The 20,876-nt window shown below is 37.1% G+C and overlaps 1 protein-coding gene across 5 annotated transcripts in view; it reads left to right on the forward strand.

Annotated features, from left to right (window-relative positions):
• supt3h (SPT3 homolog, SAGA and STAGA complex component) overlaps window positions 1-20,876 on the forward strand; it is a 150,790-nt gene that overhangs the window by 99,619 nt on the left and 30,295 nt on the right. For all 5 annotated transcript variants that reach the window (XR_013817709.1, XR_013817710.1, XM_079832388.1 and 2 more), the window contains 3 exons: window positions 3,278-3,364; window positions 4,612-4,705; window positions 12,017-12,144. Coding sequence is in view for 3 of the 5 variants with exons in the window: in XM_079832388.1 (XP_079688514.1) it covers window positions 3,278-3,364; window positions 4,612-4,705; window positions 12,017-12,144 (309 nt within the window). In the remaining 2 variants the exon portion in view is untranslated. The remainder of the gene's footprint in view (window positions 1-3,277; window positions 3,365-4,611; window positions 4,706-12,016; window positions 12,145-20,876) is intronic.

The raw sequence follows: 20,876 nt of genomic DNA on the forward strand, positions 1-20,876 counted from the left end.
GTGAGGTCAGCAGCTGTCAATCAAACCATCTTCGGTCCCTCCGTCCTGTTTACATATCGAATTCGGACGCCTGTGTTTTCTGCGAAACCATTAACGATAATATCGAGATGGGTAAAAACACCCTCAATCTTATGAATACCTCTGTAGTATGATAACTCAGGCATCTCAGAAATGGTAAAACAGTCCTTCGCCGCTCGAGTAAACTGTCAACAGCCTGGAAAAAGTCCACAGAGATCCCAGTGTTCATGAAGTCTCTGAGCCATCCTGAATGGAATAACCGGACTGACTTCATTTAGCCTCACAGCTTTGATCAACCTGTAAAATTAGAGCAATTACTAAAATTAATCTGATATTTTGCAGAAGACCGTTTTATGAGCCAGGAATTGCAAATGGTACGGAAAAACCTTCCTTAAGCCTGAAAAGAGCCGTACTGTGAGACTCTTAAGGATCATGTTTTTTTTTTTTTCCCCTCTTTGGGCCAAATTCAATCACAACTTTTCCTTAAAATGGATTTGTATGCATTTAAGGAAATGCATGATTATTAAAATGCGTTTTTATAGAGCAGATTAAGTCGAATAGGTCATAAAAGTTAATGTATCTTTGTACGACGACTCAAAATGCAGAGTATATCAGAATACTCTCCTTTATAAATATAATTTCTCAGGCAAGTGGTTCTGGTTTCCGAGGATGATGGGAATTTTGGCTCGGATACGTGCGGAGAGTGAGGGATGAGATTTTACATACTTACAGCCATTTTTGTCTATTAAAAACTATTCCTCTCTGAAACGGTGGGACAGACATGGCAGTCGGTATGTCAACCTTGGTGTGATGCCAGGCCAGAGAGATCTATATTAAACTCTTCTGGCGGGCGGCGGTAAATGCTCCCCCTGTGTGTGCATGTGTGGGGTCCGTTCTGCTCGCAGACTTCATGCTCACTTGTACGTTTGCGAGCAAATATATTTATGACCAGCAAATGTTTACAGACGCCGAGAATTGCTTGTGTGTATTCCAGGACTCAAGGTGGATTAAGTTTTTACCTCTTCATGAAGAATAGCATCTTTTTCTTTTTTGGACGAGTTGTAGTCAGTTCTGTGAGTTTAATTGGCCCCGCACTCCAGAGTCGAGGATATTTCAAGGGCCCTTCAGTGGTTTTACCAACAAGAGCTCTTTATTGAGAATAGCATGTCGATTTCCCCCCCCCAATGCATTTTCAGTTTAAATTTAAAATGCAAACATTTTGATATATTTTTATTCTGTTCAAGTCTAAATAGGTGGATCTTGCCAGTTTCTATTTCTCGAAAATCAAAAGTGAATGACTTTTAGTTGCAGTTAAGCACATTTCAAATATAAATCAAAGCATAAATCATATGAATAATTAAAAAAAAATGTAAATGAAAAAAGTCTTAAAGGGATAGTTCACCCAAAAATGAAAATGTTCCCATGATTTACTCACCCTCAAGCAATCCTATAGGTGTATATGACTTTCTTCTTTCAGATGAATACAATCGGAGTTATATAAAAAAATGTCCTGGCTAATCGAAGCATTATAATGTCAGTGAATGGCAGCTCAAAAAAGTGCATCCATCCATTAGAAAAGTAATCCATACGGCTCCGGGAGTTAATAAAGGCCTTTTGAGGTGAATCAATACGTTTGTGTAAGAAAAATATCCATATTTATCATATTATAAAGTAAAATATCTATCTTCCGCCAGACTGCCTTCTGTATTCAACTTATGAAAAAAACTTAACTGACACGACGTTGACGTCAGACATAGTGTTAGCGTTTTGAACTGCGAGAGGCATTACACTTTCTTCGTAAGTTGAATATGGAAGGCGGTCTGGCGGAAGGTAGATATTTTACTTCTTAAAGTTTTAAATATGGATATTTTTCTTACACAAACGCTTCGCTTCAGAAGGCCTATATTAACCCACTGGAGCCGTGTGGAGTACGTTTATAATGGAGGGATGCACTTTTTTTGGGGCTTCAAATTTTGGACTGCCATTATAATGCTTGGATTTTTTTATAACTCCGATTGTATTCGTCTAAAAGAAGAAAGTCATATACAACTAGGATGGCTTGAGGGTGAGTAAATCATGGGGTAATTTTCATTTTTGGGTGAACTATCCCTTTAACAGTCCTTTAAATTGGCTTTATGTTTTTGTGCGATTCACCCAGATATTTTTTGATGCCTAATGCCATCTTTTAAGTTATTTTATTCTTTGAGAACAGCATTGCTTTCAGTAATACTTTTTTAATTGTTACCTGAAGGTAATTGCTTTACATTTTTCAGATTGTATTTTGTTCTCATATATAAGTGCGTCCTCAACATGAAATCAACTTTTTAACTGAGTAAGCCAGGTGTACAAGTAATCAAATTTTGCTCTTTGTTATTACTGTATATACGTCACAGATTATTAGTTGTGGTTTAATTCAGTTCAGTCCAGTATATTTATATAGCACTTTTCACATACGGTTCCAACCCTGTTTTACAAAGAATAGTTTTGTTAAACTCAATCCTCCTTTTTTTATCCTTTTGTAAGGACAGGTTTAAAAATATCAGTAAGTTAACACTACAGTCCTTCCATGAGATTTGCCATAATTCTAGAGCATACATGGGATATGTTGATTTACATAAGAACAGCTATCATTTCCACCATGATGGATGAGCTGTTTTTCCTCTTTTGGCAACAAAGTGAAATTATAGCACTTCACCAGACATATTTCATTACAGGTTTTTTTGTCCTCCTCAAGCTTAAAGATTTAGTTGCATGTGATTTAGACATTCCTCTGTAAACCTCTGTGCACTGGCTGATAAAAAAGGTTGAGATGATTATGTCTTTTTAATCTTTACATTAAACCAGGACACATAAAACATGTTAAAAACACTGCTACAAGTAATTAATCCTATTTCTAGGCTGTTGTTTATCTTGTCTCCATATCCAGACCACCATGACGTGGTAATTTTCTGTGGTTTGTTCATATTTATCTCTTGTTTTGATGCATTTCTCTCTGTTTACATTGCAGACAAGGACATTTTCTGTCACATTTGAGTACAGAAATAGTTTTAGGCCTTCGTTCTTGCTCATCACGCCATAAGTGACTCTCCTGCTCTCAAAATAAAAGCCCTTATCAGTTTCCTCAAGGTCTTTAGACACTGCGTCAGTTGCCTACAATGCGCTGATTTTAAAAACATCTTTCGGTAGATGTTACCAAGCGCTGATTGTCGCGTACTCCCCGTTTCGTTGCTGATTGAATTGCCTTTCTTTCCTCCCTCAGCTCCATCAGGCCGCTGAAGTGGCCCTCCTGAGAGGGGCCAGGGTCATTTCACCAGAGGATATCATCTTTCTAATGAGGAAAGACAAGGTAAAAGCACACAAATATGAGACATTACCGCAACATAAATCATTACCCTTCCAATTTGTGGACTACTGGTTTGGTTATTGAATAGTTTTATTGCTTTTGTAGTTCTGTTGCTTTACAATCACAGGTTGAAAGCAAGAATTAGGGCTGGGTAATATAAAAAAACATTATTTTTGATCTTTCAACCCCATTTCTTTATGTAGGTGATTTCACTCCATTTGGAAAGTAGATTAAATAAGTTTAATGCAAACACAAACATTTATAAATATAATGAATCAAATAATTTTAAATATAGGCCTAATGAATCAGTAAAAAGTGAAAAGTTTTTCCAATAAATATTTTTTAAATCATTTGAATAAAATATACATGAACTTGCTTAAATGGTTCTGCAAATAATTTTTTGATTTGATTCATTGAAATTGACAATCTGAACTGATTCACAGAAATGAATCAAACGTACCACTAATTACATTTTTTACTATTTACATTTTTCTATTCATTTTTGCAGTATTACAATATTCAAAATTCAAATGAATTTAGTTTTGCCAGCAAAATTGTGAATGTCCAATCAAACCAAAAATGATTCAGACACCAGATATCATTTTTTACATTTTTTTGCTAGTGGGTGCAGGACACTATAGTTCATTTATGTAAGTGAGGATAGCAAAATAAAGTAAACTGTGACATATTATCGCATGTTTTTTGGTTATCGTATAGTGGACTATACCAGTAAAATTGATCAAAATTTGAGACCAAAATTATTCAGATTTTGACCTGACCATGTTTTGCTTAAGTGTTTTTTCTTTAATTGCTAATGCGACCTTTTACACCACAGACTGAACAAAATTAAGCATTGCTTGGTCATTGGTTGACCTAAATTGGTATTATCTAATTGTGTACTTAAATTTTACAGCTGACAACTGATTGGTTGATTGTAATCCATTACATACCTTTCTATCAAAGTTATCTGACATCATCAAGATGAATTTGTTCTGACACAGTTTAAGAGTTCTTGTCATATTTTATTACCATTTTCTAAACTATAGCGGATAAACTGTGATAATGTGAGAAAATGTTGTTGAAGGTGTCTGAATACATTTTAGTTTGACTGTATAATCCAGCTAGAAATGTTTACGTTCTTGAATGTTATGGAGAAAAAAATAACTCAAATATCAGTTTTTGAGATGGATGGAGATTGTTTTAGTTTAAACACTGAGCCTGTTTTTGTGTGTGTTTTTTTACTCTATAAGAAAAAATTACGGAGGCTCATCAAGTACATGCAGTTCAGAGACTACAAATCCAAAGTCCTAAAAACCATCGACGATGAGGACCCGCTGGATTCAGGTATGATATGTAATATTTTCTGGTTTATCATTTTTAAACCTGACTTTTTGATAACAACAAACAATGATTCACTCACTTATTTAATGTTAAATCACATGCACTGCTGAAAGAAAGTAAGATTCACTCTGCACTCTAAAAAAAAAAAGGTTCTATATGGCACCAAAAATGGTTCTTGGCTTGTAATCATAGGGGAACCTTTTTTTAGTGCTATATAGCACCAATTTTGGTGCTTCAGTGGTTCTTCAGCGGTTCTTCAGAGGTGCTATATAGTACCTTAGTCAAAGAACCGGTGAAGAACTTCTGAAGAACCACTGAAGAACCACTGAAGCACCAAAATTGGTGCTATATAGCACTAAAAAATGTTCCCCTATGATTACGAGCCAAGAACCATTTTTGGTGCCATATAGAATCTTCTTTTTTTTTAGTGTGATCACAGTAACAGCGACCTTCATCATATTTTATTACGCCATTCTGGAAGAATTCAAATATTTTAGAACCGTTAATGGATCCAAACATCATGAAAATGATTTGCTTCCAAAAATGGATAAAAATGTTTTGCGATTCCCAACCCAAGTTAACATATTGTACTTTCATATATATCGCATCTTAGCATGTTTTCATTTTGAATGATTTTCTCCATAAGATATTCAAAACATTTTTCCCCCATCAACAAGCATTGCCTTAAACGACGAAGCCGTGCATAATGAGCAGAGTCAAGCGGGGTAATTTTGCACGCCACAGTCAATCAGCGAGAGTCATTAACCAAAATGCAGACAGAAGCTTTGGCATCAATCTGCTTTGAACAGTGCTCTGCCGCCCTCATCAATATCACCGAAAAATGAGCACAAGGGAGGAAAACCATCCCCAAACCTTCCCATGTAATGTCATGCGGAGTATCATTAGGACTCTTGCTCCTCATCTAGAGTGTAACTTGAGAGATGGAAGAACATTGAAATGCAGCGTTCCGATTGCACAGTCTGGAGTCTCCATGTCTGAACGCAGATGCTTTTCCATAGCTAGATCTTTTTAATGTGTGGCTCTTCTGCATGTTGTTTTGGCTCTGAAAGTTTTGTGACCCTATCCGTGGCGCTTTCAATCAGGAGATTATTGTTCCCTGACTATTATCTGCGTTATTGCATGCGATATAAAATGTAAGAGGGAATTGTTTCAGTGTGAGGAGAGAACAGCCTCTCTCTGTCCTCGGAGGCCTGCGGTGGGAGCCGGCCCGTGTTTGGAGGTGGTTTTTCTCTGGTGTGGTGTGATCGGAGGGTTGCAAAAGAGGGCAACGTAGAGCAGTGGGGTTTTGATATCTTTCCACACAGTGTTCGTGCAGTGACCCCTAAAACAAAACTAAACTGCAAATGAGGAACTTCTGTTCAACCGCTATTGCCCTTTTTTTTTAGGTTGCTCTGCAGATTTGGGGTGAGATATAGTGTAGCATGAAGTTGTCATTGTGAAATCCTTTTTTATTTCCTTACTACGTGTTCCAACATGGTGCTATTGTAAGCAATTCATTAGTGCGTGTTAAAATCTGAAACGATTTCCTTTTTATTTTCCATATAGAGACAATTTTCACCATGTTTGATTCTCAGTGTAAAACATTTGGTCTTGCGTGTTTTTCACCCATTCATAAATATCCTGTTTCACTCGGAAATATGCATAGTTACAGAAGTAAATGCTCTGTTGGTTGAGTGATATGTTCGTGTTTAGACATTTAGACACATTGTTCTGTAAACAGACGCTCAGTTAAATTAAGTTACTAATATTTACTAGTGTTCATTTAGTTTGATTTTAACGCACCATTTCATCATTATTATATTAACTAATTGTCCAGTTGAACACTTTGCAAAATATTTTCAATCCTCTGTTTTGTTGAATATCCTGTTTCACTTGAAAATACAAGTAGTTATGGAAGTAAATTGTAAGCACTGTTGGTCGAGTTTAGACATTTAGACATATTTTTCTGTAAACGGACGCTCAGTTAAATGAATTTAGGCAAGTCAAGAAAAAAAAAGCATGCTAAGGAAACTTTTGATCTGCTGTGTTACAGGCACATTTTAAAATGCCATTTTTTACTTGTACCTTTTAATTTTGAAGGATGAATCCAGTAGATCAAATATGTTTTTATTAGTGTTCATTTAGTTCGGACGCTCAGTTAAATTAATTTAGGCAAGTCAAGAAAAAAAATGCATGCTAAGGAAACTTTTGATCTGCTGTGTTACAGGCACATTTTAAAATGCCATTTTTTACTTGCACTTTTTAATTTTGAAGGATGAATCCAGTAGATCAAATATGTTTTTATTAGTGTTCATTTAGTTCGGACGCTCAGTTAAATTAATTTAGGCAAGTCAAGAAAAAAAACCATGATGAAACCTTTATGCATTTTTATTCACAGTCTTACCTTTTGATCTGCTGTGTTTGAATCACTTCTGATCATCCTGTTACAGGCACATTTAAAATGCAATTTTTTACTTGTACTTCTTAATTCTGAAGGATGAATCCAGTAGATCAAATGTGTTTTTACTAGTGTTTATTTAGTTCGATTTGAATGCATCATTTCATCATTATTAAATTAACTATTCATCCAAACCAAGATTTTCCAAGGCCTTTTATTCATATAAATATTGTATAAAATGTCAAATGAAGGATTCTTTAAAGCCAGAAATGCCCTACTAATTATGTGCGTCAATGTATTTGTATCATTTAAAAGGGAGTTTATACAAAGTGACTTTTTTACTGTTTGATTGAATTGCCCCGTTTACAGAGGAACTCCACAATTACAGTCTGTTCAAGGTTGTGCCGTGCCAGGACCAGCGAACCTGAAGCCCATAAAACAAGCTGTTATTTAGGTGTCATAAATTCAGTAACCTTGATTAAACATTTTCTGGGGCTATTTCTGTCATTCACAACCAGACGTTACTTCACAGAAGTGTGTTTAATCAGTGTATTTCCTTTCATTTAATTAACATTTTCCTTCTTTTTTTATTTTCCCACCCTGTAGCTGTAGGCCAGTAATGCCCACTGACGCTGAACAGCATGAACATGCTGGAAAAAGTGAAAGTCGTTTGCTGTGGTAGAGCTTGAAATTATGCTGCTGTGGGAATTATATACATAGTGAACAAAACATGTGACACAAATGAAAACTCACTAATTCGTCTTTGAACTTCTATATTTCTGGGCATTCATCAGCCAGCTTCATCAACTTCATGAGGTGCATCATGGGATATTTTTAAACACTAGTGAAAGAGGGAAAGTATTTGATGATGACACTTGAGGATGCTTTTCCACCCATATTTATATACAGTGCACAGCATAAATGAGTACACCCCCTCTGAAACTTAACAAATTCAGCTATTACTCTTTACTTAGAAGGCTTGTTAGGGTTCTTTAGAGATATAATGTTCCAGTTGATTAAAAATAGATTAAATGTTGTGTTGCCAAAATGAGTACATCCTCCTGAAAGTTAGGGTTAGGGTTTCTGGTGTAAGTTTAAGGCAATTTTTGATCAACATATAAGTATGTTGAACCAAAACATTAAAGATAAGTAATTTCTTGACCATAGTCTTAAATGAATCATTCAGGCTTAATGCTGACAATGGAATCACTTGGGAGAGAACTGTCAGGAAACTTATTTCTTAGCACAAAAGAGTACAAGAGGTACTGTGGATTACCAAATCATTGTTTTAAGTGTGAATAAGTAACACAGCAATTTAAAAAAAAATTGGACTTGTGACAAGGACTCTGAAATAATCAGGCCTTCATTTTAAGCTTTCATTTAGTGATGAGTGATAGACAAAGAAAACGAGAAATACCGAGCGAGTGTCTCAGAGCCAGCAAAAGCTATGAAAAGCATGACTGTTGATCTCACAGAGGAAGATGCAGCCTGAAAAAATTACTAGCATGGTTGTTGTTACCTACTATAGCCAAAGCACAATACAGTCAATTAGCCTTTTCCAAGACCCATATTTACAAAATATAGACTTCCGAGAATCCATACTCTAGTCTCATTTTGGATCTAACAACATCTATAATGTTATGGTGTTGCTAGAGGAGGAGTACAGTGAGAAGTGACTGGTTCCCACAGTGAAGTTCAGTGGTAGTAAAGCTTGGGATGTATGAGTGCTGATGGTGTGATGGTGGTCTAGTTGGTTAAACCACTGAACTGATACGCAGAAGGTTGCTTGTTCGATCCCAGCAGTCATGTCCCACCACCAGGATTGTCCCTGTAATAAGTGCACTGTAAATCGCTTTAGATAAAAGCGTCTGCCAAATGCGTAAATGTTAATGTAATGTAAATGGTGTGAGGGAGTCGTGCTTTATCAATACTGTCATGAATTCACACACTACTGTGTGATGTAATACAAAAACCTGAAACAGAACTCCTCTCCTCATTTCCCGAGTTTTTTCAACATGACAATGACGATATGCATTCTCATATGCATTCTTAAGTGGACCTGACTGAATTTATTGTGGGTTTTAAATAAATACTCTCTTATTGTCAGAACCTGACAAACACTTGTCAACCAGATTAACTTTTCACAAATCTGAGGGAAAATATTAAATTTCTTTCCTTAACAAAATATCTTAGAAAAATTTATTTCTTAGTTTCTACATGTTTTAACAGGTAATGTCGATTCAAGTCACAAAATAGGTTTGTGTTCCCTGATTTTGGTGGCAGGATGCAGAAGTAAATTTATGTTAATTAAAATAAAAAGTAACATCTTTAAAAAAAAAATGCAACTAACTCATATTTATTGGGTACAATTTTTCTATTCTGACTGTTTGAGTTAGGACTCTTGATTTAAAATTAACAAGTGGTTATCTATAGAATCATGTATTTATGTTATGATAATCATAGGTAGAACCACGTATATAAATGTAACTATATGGTTTCTATGGTATTTGTATGAAAAATAGTAGTTTAAATACACTATATTGCCAAAGGTTTTGGGACATGCACATGAAATTTAATGGCATCCCATTCTTAATCCGTAGGGTTTAATATGGAGTTGGCCCACCCTTTGCAGTTATAACAGCTTCAACTCTTCTGGGGAGGCTTTCCACAAGGTTTAGGAGTGTGTTTATGGGAATTTCTGACCATTCTTCTAGAAGCACATTTGTGAGGTCAGGCACTGATGTTGGACAATTAGGGCTGGCTCGCAGTCTCTGCTCTAATTCATCCCAAAGGTGTTCTATCGGGTTGAGGTCAGGACTCTGTGCAGGCCAGTCAAGTTCCTCCACACCAAACTCTCTCATTCATGTCTTTATGGACTTTGCTTTGTGCACTGAAGCACAGACATGTTGGAACAGGAAGGGGCCATCCTCAAACTGTTCCCACAAAGTTGGGAGCATGAAATTGTCCAAAATGTCTTGGTATGCTGAAGCATTAAGAGTTCCTTTAACTGGAAATAAGGGGATAAGCCCAACCCCTGAAAAACAACCCCACACCATAATCCCCCCTCCTGGCAAGTGCCAAACCCAGACTCGTCCATTGGATTGCCAGATAGAGAGGCGTGATTGATCACTCCAGAGAACACGTCTACGCTACTCTAGAGTCCAGTAGTGGCATGCTTTACACCACTGCATCCGATGCTTTGCACTGTACTTGATGTAAGGCTTGGATGCAGCTATTCGGCCATGGAAACCCATTTCATGAAGCTCTCTACACACTGTTCTTGAGCTAATCTGAAGGCCACACGAAGTTTGGAGACTGCAGAAGGTTGGCGACTTCTGCGCACTGTGCGCCTCAGCATGCGCTGACCCTGCTCTGTGATTTTTGCGTGGCCTACCACTTCGTGGCTGAGTAGCTGTTGTTTCCCAATTGCTTCCATTTTGTTATAAAATCACTAACAATTGACCGTGGAATATTTAGGCCCCATCCACATGGAGTGGATGGCGTTTAGCTGTATGTAAAAAAATTTTTTTATCATATCAGTGTTTTGTCCAGATGATTCCGGTGTTTTAGGAGCCTGAAACCGGTATTTTTTTAAACCGGGTCCCAGAGTGGATAAATCTGAATCTGGCACCCTTTGCGTTTTCGTGTGAACAGCCAATCCGTAAATTTTGTGAAACGGTGATGTCATTGCACCACGTCCCACGGTAAAGACTAGAAGGGATACGGCTAGGCTACGGCCACTGGGAATGCACACATCAATATTGCGTCATTTAATTACTGTATTTGCATTATTGTTTAGGGTTGGGGTAGGTGTAGGCGTTAATAAAACACTATCTGCTAAGTAGCAAATGTATTTATTGTTATTTTTCCGTGAGGTTTTGCCTCACTTCCGATCATTGCTGTACCCCTTCTAGCCACAACTTTTCTTCTCCGTTTTTAGTGTATTTAGTGCAGAATTACAGCGCCACATATTGGTCTGGCATGTATACACATTGTTTTGAGTCAGTTTCAGTGGTTTTGTGTGTATGCAGATATTTCTTGAGACGAGGGGGGAAAAAAAAGATTGGATAGGGAAAGCTATGACTTCGTGTGGATGTAGCCTTAGTAGTGAGGAAATTTAACAAATGGACCTATTGCACGGGTGGCAACCTATCACGGCACCACGCTTGAATTCACTAACCCATTCTTTCACAAATGTTTGTTGAAGCAGTCTGCATGCCTAATTGCTTGATTTTAAACATTTGTGGCCATGGAAGTAATTGAGAGACCTGAATTCAATGATTTGGATAGAATACTTTTGGCAATATAGTGTACATTTAGTATAAATATATTTGCACAAATGCTATAGCTTAATAACAAATGAATTAACTGTAACTGTAATTAACTATTATGACTAATGTAATTATATTCCATTGCTCTTTTAAAACATGTCTACATTAATAACATAATAAAATTCCATATGTATATCCCACATTTCTGCCACAATACTATGGTGCAGTTAGTGTTATTACAGATAATCCATGGAAAAGCCTTCTAAAGGGATCGTTCATGGCACAATGTTTCTTCTGTTTGTCAGCGCTGTTCCATTTTTAGTGCTCAAACATTTATCGAACACTTGTTATCATTATCATTTTGATAATATAGTGATAATAGTGATAGTGATAATTATCATTATCATTTTATCGCCCAGCACAGTATAAGTAAATACTGTTGTTCTATAGCAGATTTTTAATCTATATTTTAAGTGAGATAAAAGAAAGCTTTGGATTTCAGGGGTCTGGCATGCTTCTGAGCCGAGATGACTCAAGTGCAAGTGGGCCGCTGCATCTTGAGTCAGGTGTAAACAAGCCCAGCTGGCCTGCAGATGTGTGCTGGACGGAGAGTCAGCAAATGTGCCTGTTTCTGTCCTCTTACAGACAAATATAGCAGCAACAAGAGGCAGCGCCTGGCGCAGGACTTCCTGGGCTCCATCGACCAGACGGGGGAATTCTTGTCTCTGGTGGAGGAAGAGGAGGTGGATGAAGTCAAGCAGGAACGGCTGGAGGTGAGTAGGAGGCGAAGTCGCCGACAACTCCCAGAAATGTGCTACGGCCTGAACAACCAGAGCTCAGCACACCAGGGAGGGTGGATGACACAGAAATTCAAGGGGATTATCCTGAGGTCTCAGAAAGTGGAGAAACGGTTCATTCTTTCATGATAAAGATTGGCCAAACTAACCCTGACTCACTCTCTGCAAGAATTCACAAGATTTTGAAATTAACCAATTCATTTCTGGTATTGACGTCAAAACGTAAACATTTACTTGATTAGTTCAAAATATATGTATTATTTGGACAGTATTTGAATGTTATGTCTTACTAAAACCTAATTCTATATTATATAGTATATAAAGGGCTTGACGTTAACTTTGTTGCTCATCAGCCACTGTAGCTAGTGGTTTTCCAAAGTTACCATCCACTCAGCTTTTTCACTGGCCACAATTTTGACATCGATACCATGGGTAAAAATACTGTATAGATATTGTATTATTATCTTATAATTTGGCAGCCAGTATATTAGGCTGCTGTCACTTTAAGACCTGACAAACAAATCCATTATACTATTTTATAAAGCCAATATATTTGGCTTTATGTGCGCGCACTGTGGGTGTGAGCACAAAATCTGCAGAATTGAGTCAAATAATGCACAATACACACAATACCACATCGAAATTCAAGCCCTGTGACTCCAACAATTATCATCCGTAGCAAATGAAACGAGTGAGTGAGTGAGTGGAGGTAGGTTTTTGTGTCAACTTGCTGTCAGATGTGAGAGAGCAAGAAAGCGCAGATGATATCGTATATCTATTATGCAGGAAAGGAGTTTTGGAAGCTTTTCAGATATTTCATTGATATGTATTGAAAAATCTATATTTTTGACAACACTACATTGCACTTAGTTTATTATTTCAGATGCCGTTTTAAAGACAACAATTGAAAAATATATATTATATAAAATTCAACCCGTTAAAGCTACACTATGTAACTTTTCCGTCCACTAGAGGTCGCCTGTTCAAAACAAAGGCGTAGTTTGATGACGCCACGTTTGAGCGCAGATTCTCGGGACATGTGGTCTTCAGCTTACAGCCGGTGGGAAACAGTCAGGATAGGACTCGGGCAGAAATCATGTTCATGGATGCGATTATTAACATTACTGTAGTCTGAAGCAGAGCAGGACCGAGTGTTGTGGAGCTGAGCAAGGCTGCAGGAGCGATTGAAGAGCGGGACTGTTATTATGGCATTGTCGCTGGCGGGACTTTTATTATGACACGGTTGCCGGCGCCACTTCCTCTTTTCCAGTCATGAGTATATGAGGTAACGCAACTCTGTTTATCATATTAGACACATCTGAGTGTGTTGAAAAGGAAGGTATGACGTTCGCTCGGCGGCTGCTATGACACTTGTTCACACTGCAGTGAGAGTAAAGTGTTTCACTGAATAAAACCGGAAACTGAGGGTGACGCAGATATGACGCAATCGACAGGCGACTCCCTCACACGCATAGCTCACATGTCCCGGTTCCTTGGTTAAAATAGCAATTTTCTCACGAATTACAAATAGTTGAAAACATTTGGGATATTCTAAGTACTCAACTGAACAAAATATATAACACTGGCCTAGTGGTTTCTGGATATTTTACTGCAAAAATCCTACATAGTTCACCTTTAAAGTGGCTAGTATAGGAGTCCCTGCGTTACACGCCACAGCTGAAATCCACCCGCATTTGGCAGGTTGACGGGTGGTAATGTCAAGCCTTGATTATATATATATGTATACAATTATTTGTGGATAGCTAAGGATATAAGAAACATATTGGGGTTTTTTTGGTTGCACTTTATTAGGATGGTCCAATTTAGACATTCCACTAACTATAAGTAACTTTGCAACTTCATGTCAACTCTCATTAGAGTTTTTGTAGACTGTAGTAGACTGTTAGTAGAGGTGTTATGTTAGTGTTAGGTGTCAGGGTTCAGGTTAGAAGAAATAGTGTTAATAAAGGCCTTCAAAATGCTCTGACGACATTGCACACCAGTTACACTCGTCCTAACGTAGCGTAAGCATTTTGAACTGGGAGAGGCGAGGGCGCTACACTTTTTCCGTTAGTTGAATACGGAAGGCGATTCGGCGGAGGCTAGATAATTTACTTTATAAAGTTTTAAATATGGATATTTTTCTAACACAAATGCATCGATTCGCTTCAGAAGGCCTTTATTAATCCCCCGGAACTGTGTGGAGCAGTTATGATGGATATAGATGCACTTTTATGGACTTCAAAAACAGAGCAACATTCATTGCCATTATAAAGCTTGGAAGAGCCAGGACATTTTTTATTATAACTCCAATTGTGTTCGTCTGCAAGAAGAAAGTCATATACACCTAGGATGACTTGAGGGTGAGTAAACCATGGGCTAATTTTCATTTTTGGGTAAACTAACCCTTTAAATAACTAAATGACTAAAATGACTTCTTATAGTCATTGTGGAACAGAAGTTTGTCTTAAACAAGGCGTTTAATCATGTTAAATGTAGTCGTGAACCACAGGAGCACCTCATATTTAGACGACAATGAAAAGTGTGGTTTTGATACTCGTGTTTCATAAAAAACAAGAAGCAGAGGATCAAACTCCTGTCAGAAAGTCCGACTGGGTTTCATCCCCTCCACTAGTCTTAACATCTCATCTGAGTTTCCATTGTGATGTCAAATAAACTATGAGTGAATCTAGAGAGATTTGACCTGGCAAACGTCATTATGAAGTCAACAGGAGCGTTTTCGGTCTCATGAAGGGATAATGGTGAGGTTTCTTTATCAGTCCAAATCCGACATTGATGCGTCATTAAATGCTTTAAATGTCTGCGATATGAACGTGAACTTTTGTGGCATACGCACAGGAGTCTTTATAACATCCTTTTGTTCTCACTGTGCCAAGGGAAATAAATGGCCACAGCTGAAAGATGTAATTAAAGGTCTGAAGCAAGAACCGTGGACAAGGGGGTATTACCATGAGACTTTATACGTCCCGTCTCAATTAAAACGAAGCACCAGTCTGTTCTGGATGTGGCCAAGAAAGCCTGCGGTTTCCCCCAAAACTTTGTTCCTACTGAGTGTTTTAATGGGTATGTTTTAGCTATCAGGACAACCTTTTGGGAATAAGGAACCATATCCTTCTGGGCCTCCCACTTTGCCCCACTCATGAAGTCCTCGAGAGAAGAGCTTTATGGTTTAACCACACGGCACTGTGCTGCTTTATCTAGTGCCCTGTTCGCCCCACCGCCACCCCCTTGTCTTCTTTAACTAGCTCTTTTAGTGGCTAAGAGCACATGTCTGGTTTTCCTGTGCTCTTCCATCTGCTCGCCTTACCTGGTGCATGTAGACGTAATGGGGTTATCATGTAGTTGTCAGATTTCAGAGGGGTTTTTTTCCACAATTTTTTCTTTCTTTTAAATATTAAATTTAATTTTGACTTTTCATATTTCTTTGCTAGTAGCTAGCTTGTATCCAACCAATTTTTAATAACCAGTGTAGAAATCTCTGTCTGTCTGTCACAAGTTTACTTGCATTTGATGAGTGCATAATGTTAAATTCTTCTCATTCTTCATTTTGCACAACTTTTTCCAAACACAACTTTTTCATAATTCTAAAGTTTTAAATTCCGAAGCAGTGTTAATTTTGACAGCAAATTTTGATTTATTTTTAGTCATAGTCTTTTGAGTAAAATGCCATTTAGTTTTAGTCATAATTTAGTCACCTGTATTGTTTTGGGTTTAATCTAGTTTTAGTCGACTAAATATCATAAGATTTTAGTCAACTAAATCTACAGTAGATTTAATCTCCTAAAATCTAATAAATTTAGTTCAATTGTTATACATTAATTGAGCATTTAAGCATTACATACCCGACTGTTACTTGAATACATGTCAAAACGAACATTTTGACATAATTGTGTTTTTGACCGTTCAAGCGCAAAAATACACGAAAGAGAGCTCAATTCACTTTTTTTGTATGTTTTTTAAAAACACATAGTTTTTATTATTTTGTATTTCTGTTTTAGTTAGTATTAAGCTAAGGTTTAGCTAAAGCTTCAAATAAGTTTATTTATTTTAATTTCAGTTAACATTTATTTAATTTCAAGTAATGAAGATTTAAATATTAAATTGAAGATTGATGGTTTTTAGTTAACTATTATAACCCTGATACTTTATTGAATAATATGTGTCAAATACTGTTCTTAGTCTTTCCTCCTGACTATGAATTAAATGGGAATGAAATTAAATACAGTTTATTGTGTAACCAAAAACGTGTATATATATAATGCGTGACTTTAAATTATAAACAAGCTCGAAGTACACATTGACTTTTATTTTGAAATGTCTGCGTCTTACTATTGCAGTTGCAGCTGCTCGTTCAAGTTCAGATGAGGGAGATAAAATATGCATTGTTACATCCATCTAAAACATATTACTATATGAACATATTACTATATGAAGTAAACCGCCCTTCGAATGAGACGTTAAACCGAGGTCCTGACTCTCTGTGGTCATAGTAAATCCCAGGATGTTCTTCAGAAAAAGAATAGGGGTGTAACCCCGGCATCCTGGCCAAATTTGCCCATTGGCCTCTGTCCATCATGGCCTCCTAATAATATCCATATACTGATTGGCTTCATTACTCTCCACCAATAAACCAGTGTGTGGTGTGAGTTCTGGCGCAATATGGCTGCCGTCGCGTCATCCAGGTGGATGCTGCACATTTGCCCCCCATATGTAAACCGATTTGAGTAATGACAAATAAATTACATGTATAGGCAAAAACAATGGGATTTTTTTTTTCCCATTCACCAATCAATTTTCAGGTTTCAGGATTTTTTTTAACCAAACTTTGTTTAAAGATGATTCTCAACTATGTTATGAAAGATATAACAGAATGAATTGATATATCATTTTACTTTATGCAATATGTGGGTAAAATGGTCATACATGGGTTTTCCCATTCAATGCAATGTATCTATACACTATCTAATTTGCATATTGATGTGTTCTTGGAGCAACATGTAATGGAAAAAAAGAAGTGTAATAATGTGAGTAATAGTTGGCAACATTTTCATAATAATATCTAATATTTTATAGGAACATTGGTATGTAATTTATTTTCCTATTCACTTGTGTCTCCCAAAATGCCTGATAAACAAGCTTTAGGTCCCGGAGTCACAGTGGACATGTATGAAATCAATGCCCTGTTTTGTAACAGAAAGTCATATTTTGATTAGAAACCCCATAACATTTTCCTGAGATGTTGATTTATAACAAAGTCAGACTCTTATTTCCATAAGAGTGCTAAATTTGATCATTCAGTCATTTTAAAAACCAAGGAAAAGTTGTCCTGGTGAAACCTCAAAACAGTCCCTAAATGTGCTCTTTACAGGACAACCAGACTTAAAACTGTGACATGGTGTCAGAGAAATCCACTAAAATATAATGTTGTAAGAGGACAGTGGCACCCAGAAGGATATTGCATTATATTAATTATATTTAGATAAAATATAAACAACATATACAATTTTACCAAATTAAGATAAAATTTAGGAAGTATTCATATATGTTGTGTTTAAAAACAAGATTGTTACAGAAGTTAATTTGCCAACAATAGCCAAAATAGCTCAAAATACCCAAATATCGTCTGCTTCATTGGCCTGCTCAGAATATCAGTCTACCACTACTAGTAACTCACTTATTACAATAAATGAGACTTTTTCAAAGACCTAATTTGCATCGTCTATTTACTCTCTAGATTTCCTCACTGCTGTGAATAAACTACAACACTTGTCTAAATACTGAGGCCATTATTTCATAGGATTTCCAAAGCCACAGCTTACGGGTCAAACATCTGTCAGATGTCCAGTCCACTAACTGCACAACGGAACAGCCAGGGCAGCCGCGATCAGGTCGGACAGGGTTATAATTCACCCGCTCGCTCCTACACTTGATCAGCCGGCGATGGCTTCTCTTTTGTCAGTGGTGTGTGGATTGTGTTTCCTCAGGCAGATCATCCATCTTTCCAAGGACCCTCTAAGATCTCTTGACAATCTGTTATTTTCTCGGCCACATTCAGATGGGAATGCTTAAAAGTGTTTTTGTCATGATGTGTGGGATCCGCATTGTTTTGCCTTAATGCCATGATGACAGCAGGACGCTATTCTGGGACACTGGTGATCTGTCTTTTGCAAATTCCCTAGGAAATCGTAAATGCTTAAAACGGCAATGTAAACTCTTGCACTTTTGCTTGCTTCGGTTTTTGCAAAATGTTTTTTTTCTTGAAAGGTAAGAATGAACAGTAAACTAGTTAATAAAACTAGATGTTTTTGATTCTGAAAACAATGTAAAAGCAACTCTGATGTTATTCTCTCTATAAAAAAAATCTAACTCGCATCTTTGCGTGAATTCGCAATGTGCTTTGAAAGTGAATTTCTTTTTCGTCCATTTTATTTGTCTGTGTTTGTTTGTTTATTTATTTACATACTATTCTTTAATTATTACAAGACCACTTTTACCATATTATATATCATACTTATATTAAATATCATATAAATCATAAATCAATGCCCCTGGATTTAAAAGTGCTTTAGTGAATTTGATCCAGTATTTTTTTATTGTTTGTTTGTATGTTTATGCATTTGTTTGTTTGTTTGTTTGTTTGTTTCAACCTAGGCCACTTTTAACATATCATAGCATATTACTTGTTTTACCATATACCATGCCATAAAAATGCGTTCACCAAATTTAAATGATAATTGTTCATAAATGATTCTGAATGAAGTTTAATATATAATATATTTAAATGAAATTCCACTTCAGGTCTGAAAAACACATTACTCTTCTTTCTGTATATACATGATGGTGTATATACATGGTGTCTTTGCATGATATCAATATCATTTTTCTATGGTAGCATGTAATGGTAAAAAAATATTTGAAATGACATGCATGGGGAAATTAAAGTAAACCTGAAGCACTTTGCATTAATAATGCATTTTATAGGTGAATCGTTCACAAAGGTGGTCTGAGCTCAGTTCACTTCAAAGTGCTCTGAGATCCTTCAGAGCGTTCACATTTACCCCTAAATTAATGCAAACCGATCTCAAACCAAATAAACTGTGCCAGCATTTGTGTTTTGCTTTCGAAAAATGCCTATCCCTTTATACAGGACAATTGAACATGAACGGAGTATGTTTTATTATTGATTATGACCCTTTATGGGTTCAGGAAGTTGATCGTTTTCTCTGTGCTTTCTTTCAGGGATTTGTGAGTGGCATCAGGTGTCTTATTCAGTTCTCTTCAACCTGAAAGTGATTTTCACAGGGCTTTTAAACCAGCGCATATGGCTGCACAGAGATCACTGACTCTCTTTTTATTCATTTCTGTTTGATCATCTAAACTTAGCTGTGTGTCTGAATGAAATGCCCCTCAAATTTAATTATAGCCTGCCTCGGGCTGTTAATCAGCGGCGCGCGGGTGACGCGCATTGAAATATACTAGATATCCAAAATATATCTTGGGCCTCAGCCTATGGAAATCTCATCGCTAGCAGTGGTACAAATTGAGATTCCCTTTATCCAGACCACACTGGCATGAAATGAAAGTCGCGAACGGCCAAATCAAATATTTGCCAACGTACTCCTATACGGCCGCTGCGTCAGTTGTGGGTATAATTTGGCTATTAGCAGGTAGGTCAACGTTTTGATTTAATCAGCGGCTATACATAGTATTCAAACATTGAATCCCCCGCTGCTCTTTTCAGTCAATAAGCCACAGTCAAAACATTTCTCCTGTCTCTGGCTGACCGGTTGACAAGAGTTATTTAAAAGTGCAGCGGCTCCAGTCTCGTATCGCTCGCGGCCCAATTTGGAGCGGGACCCAGACACCGAGGCTGCTGCGAATTCCCCCTTCGAGCTGCAAAACGAGACCTCCGTTCGGCTCTTAACGACACTAATAGAAATCACAGTTCCAGCGCTGTGTAACGAGCAGGCGCTCGGCATCATTAATATGTATTTTCAAAGATGGAATTTCCAATGACTGCCAGCTAACTAAATAAAAAGACTCCGGTTGGTTTGGGTGGCCTGAAAATGATCCAGCCTGCCTCACATCGGGCCCAGAGCCCCGAGCGTCATGTCAGACAGTCCCCGCTAACCAGCACTGAGATGCATCTCACTCTAGACTGTAAAACAAATCCTTTGCAGCATGAGGGGGGGAAAAAACGGTCATAAACCTTGAACCTTTTTTTATGACACACAGCCTGGTAGAGAGCTCAAATTGACTGTTATGTGAAGGTATGAAATTGGTCCAGGATGAGGAAATGTCTAATTATAGGTTCTGACCTGCAACTTAACACGCTCTGCTGTAAATCCAAGTGAAACCTGTTGGGTAGCTATTAAGAGGGTTCATTACTACGCATGGCTCTCTTAAAGTTTACAGAGAGCGTCCTTCTCCTATGTTATGCTATTTTATCTTGTGTGGCGTAAAATGAAAATGACTATCTTGTTATTTAATCCTTAGAGTAGCTAATAAAACTGTGGTTTAAACCATGACATCAAACAGGAGCTCCATAATATTTTAATTGACAAGATTACTATGGGATCCAAAAAATTGTTCTCAGGAATTTTAGAAATGACACACTTCACCTTAAAACGCACATTATGATAGGTGACCTTTTAAAGTAATTTCTGTTTTTTTTTTCATCAAGGATG

Source organism: Gobio gobio (assembly GCF_949357685.1).
Source record: "Gobio gobio genome assembly, chromosome: 13".
NCBI classification, from domain to species: Eukaryota; Metazoa; Chordata; class Actinopteri; order Cypriniformes; family Gobionidae; genus Gobio; species Gobio gobio.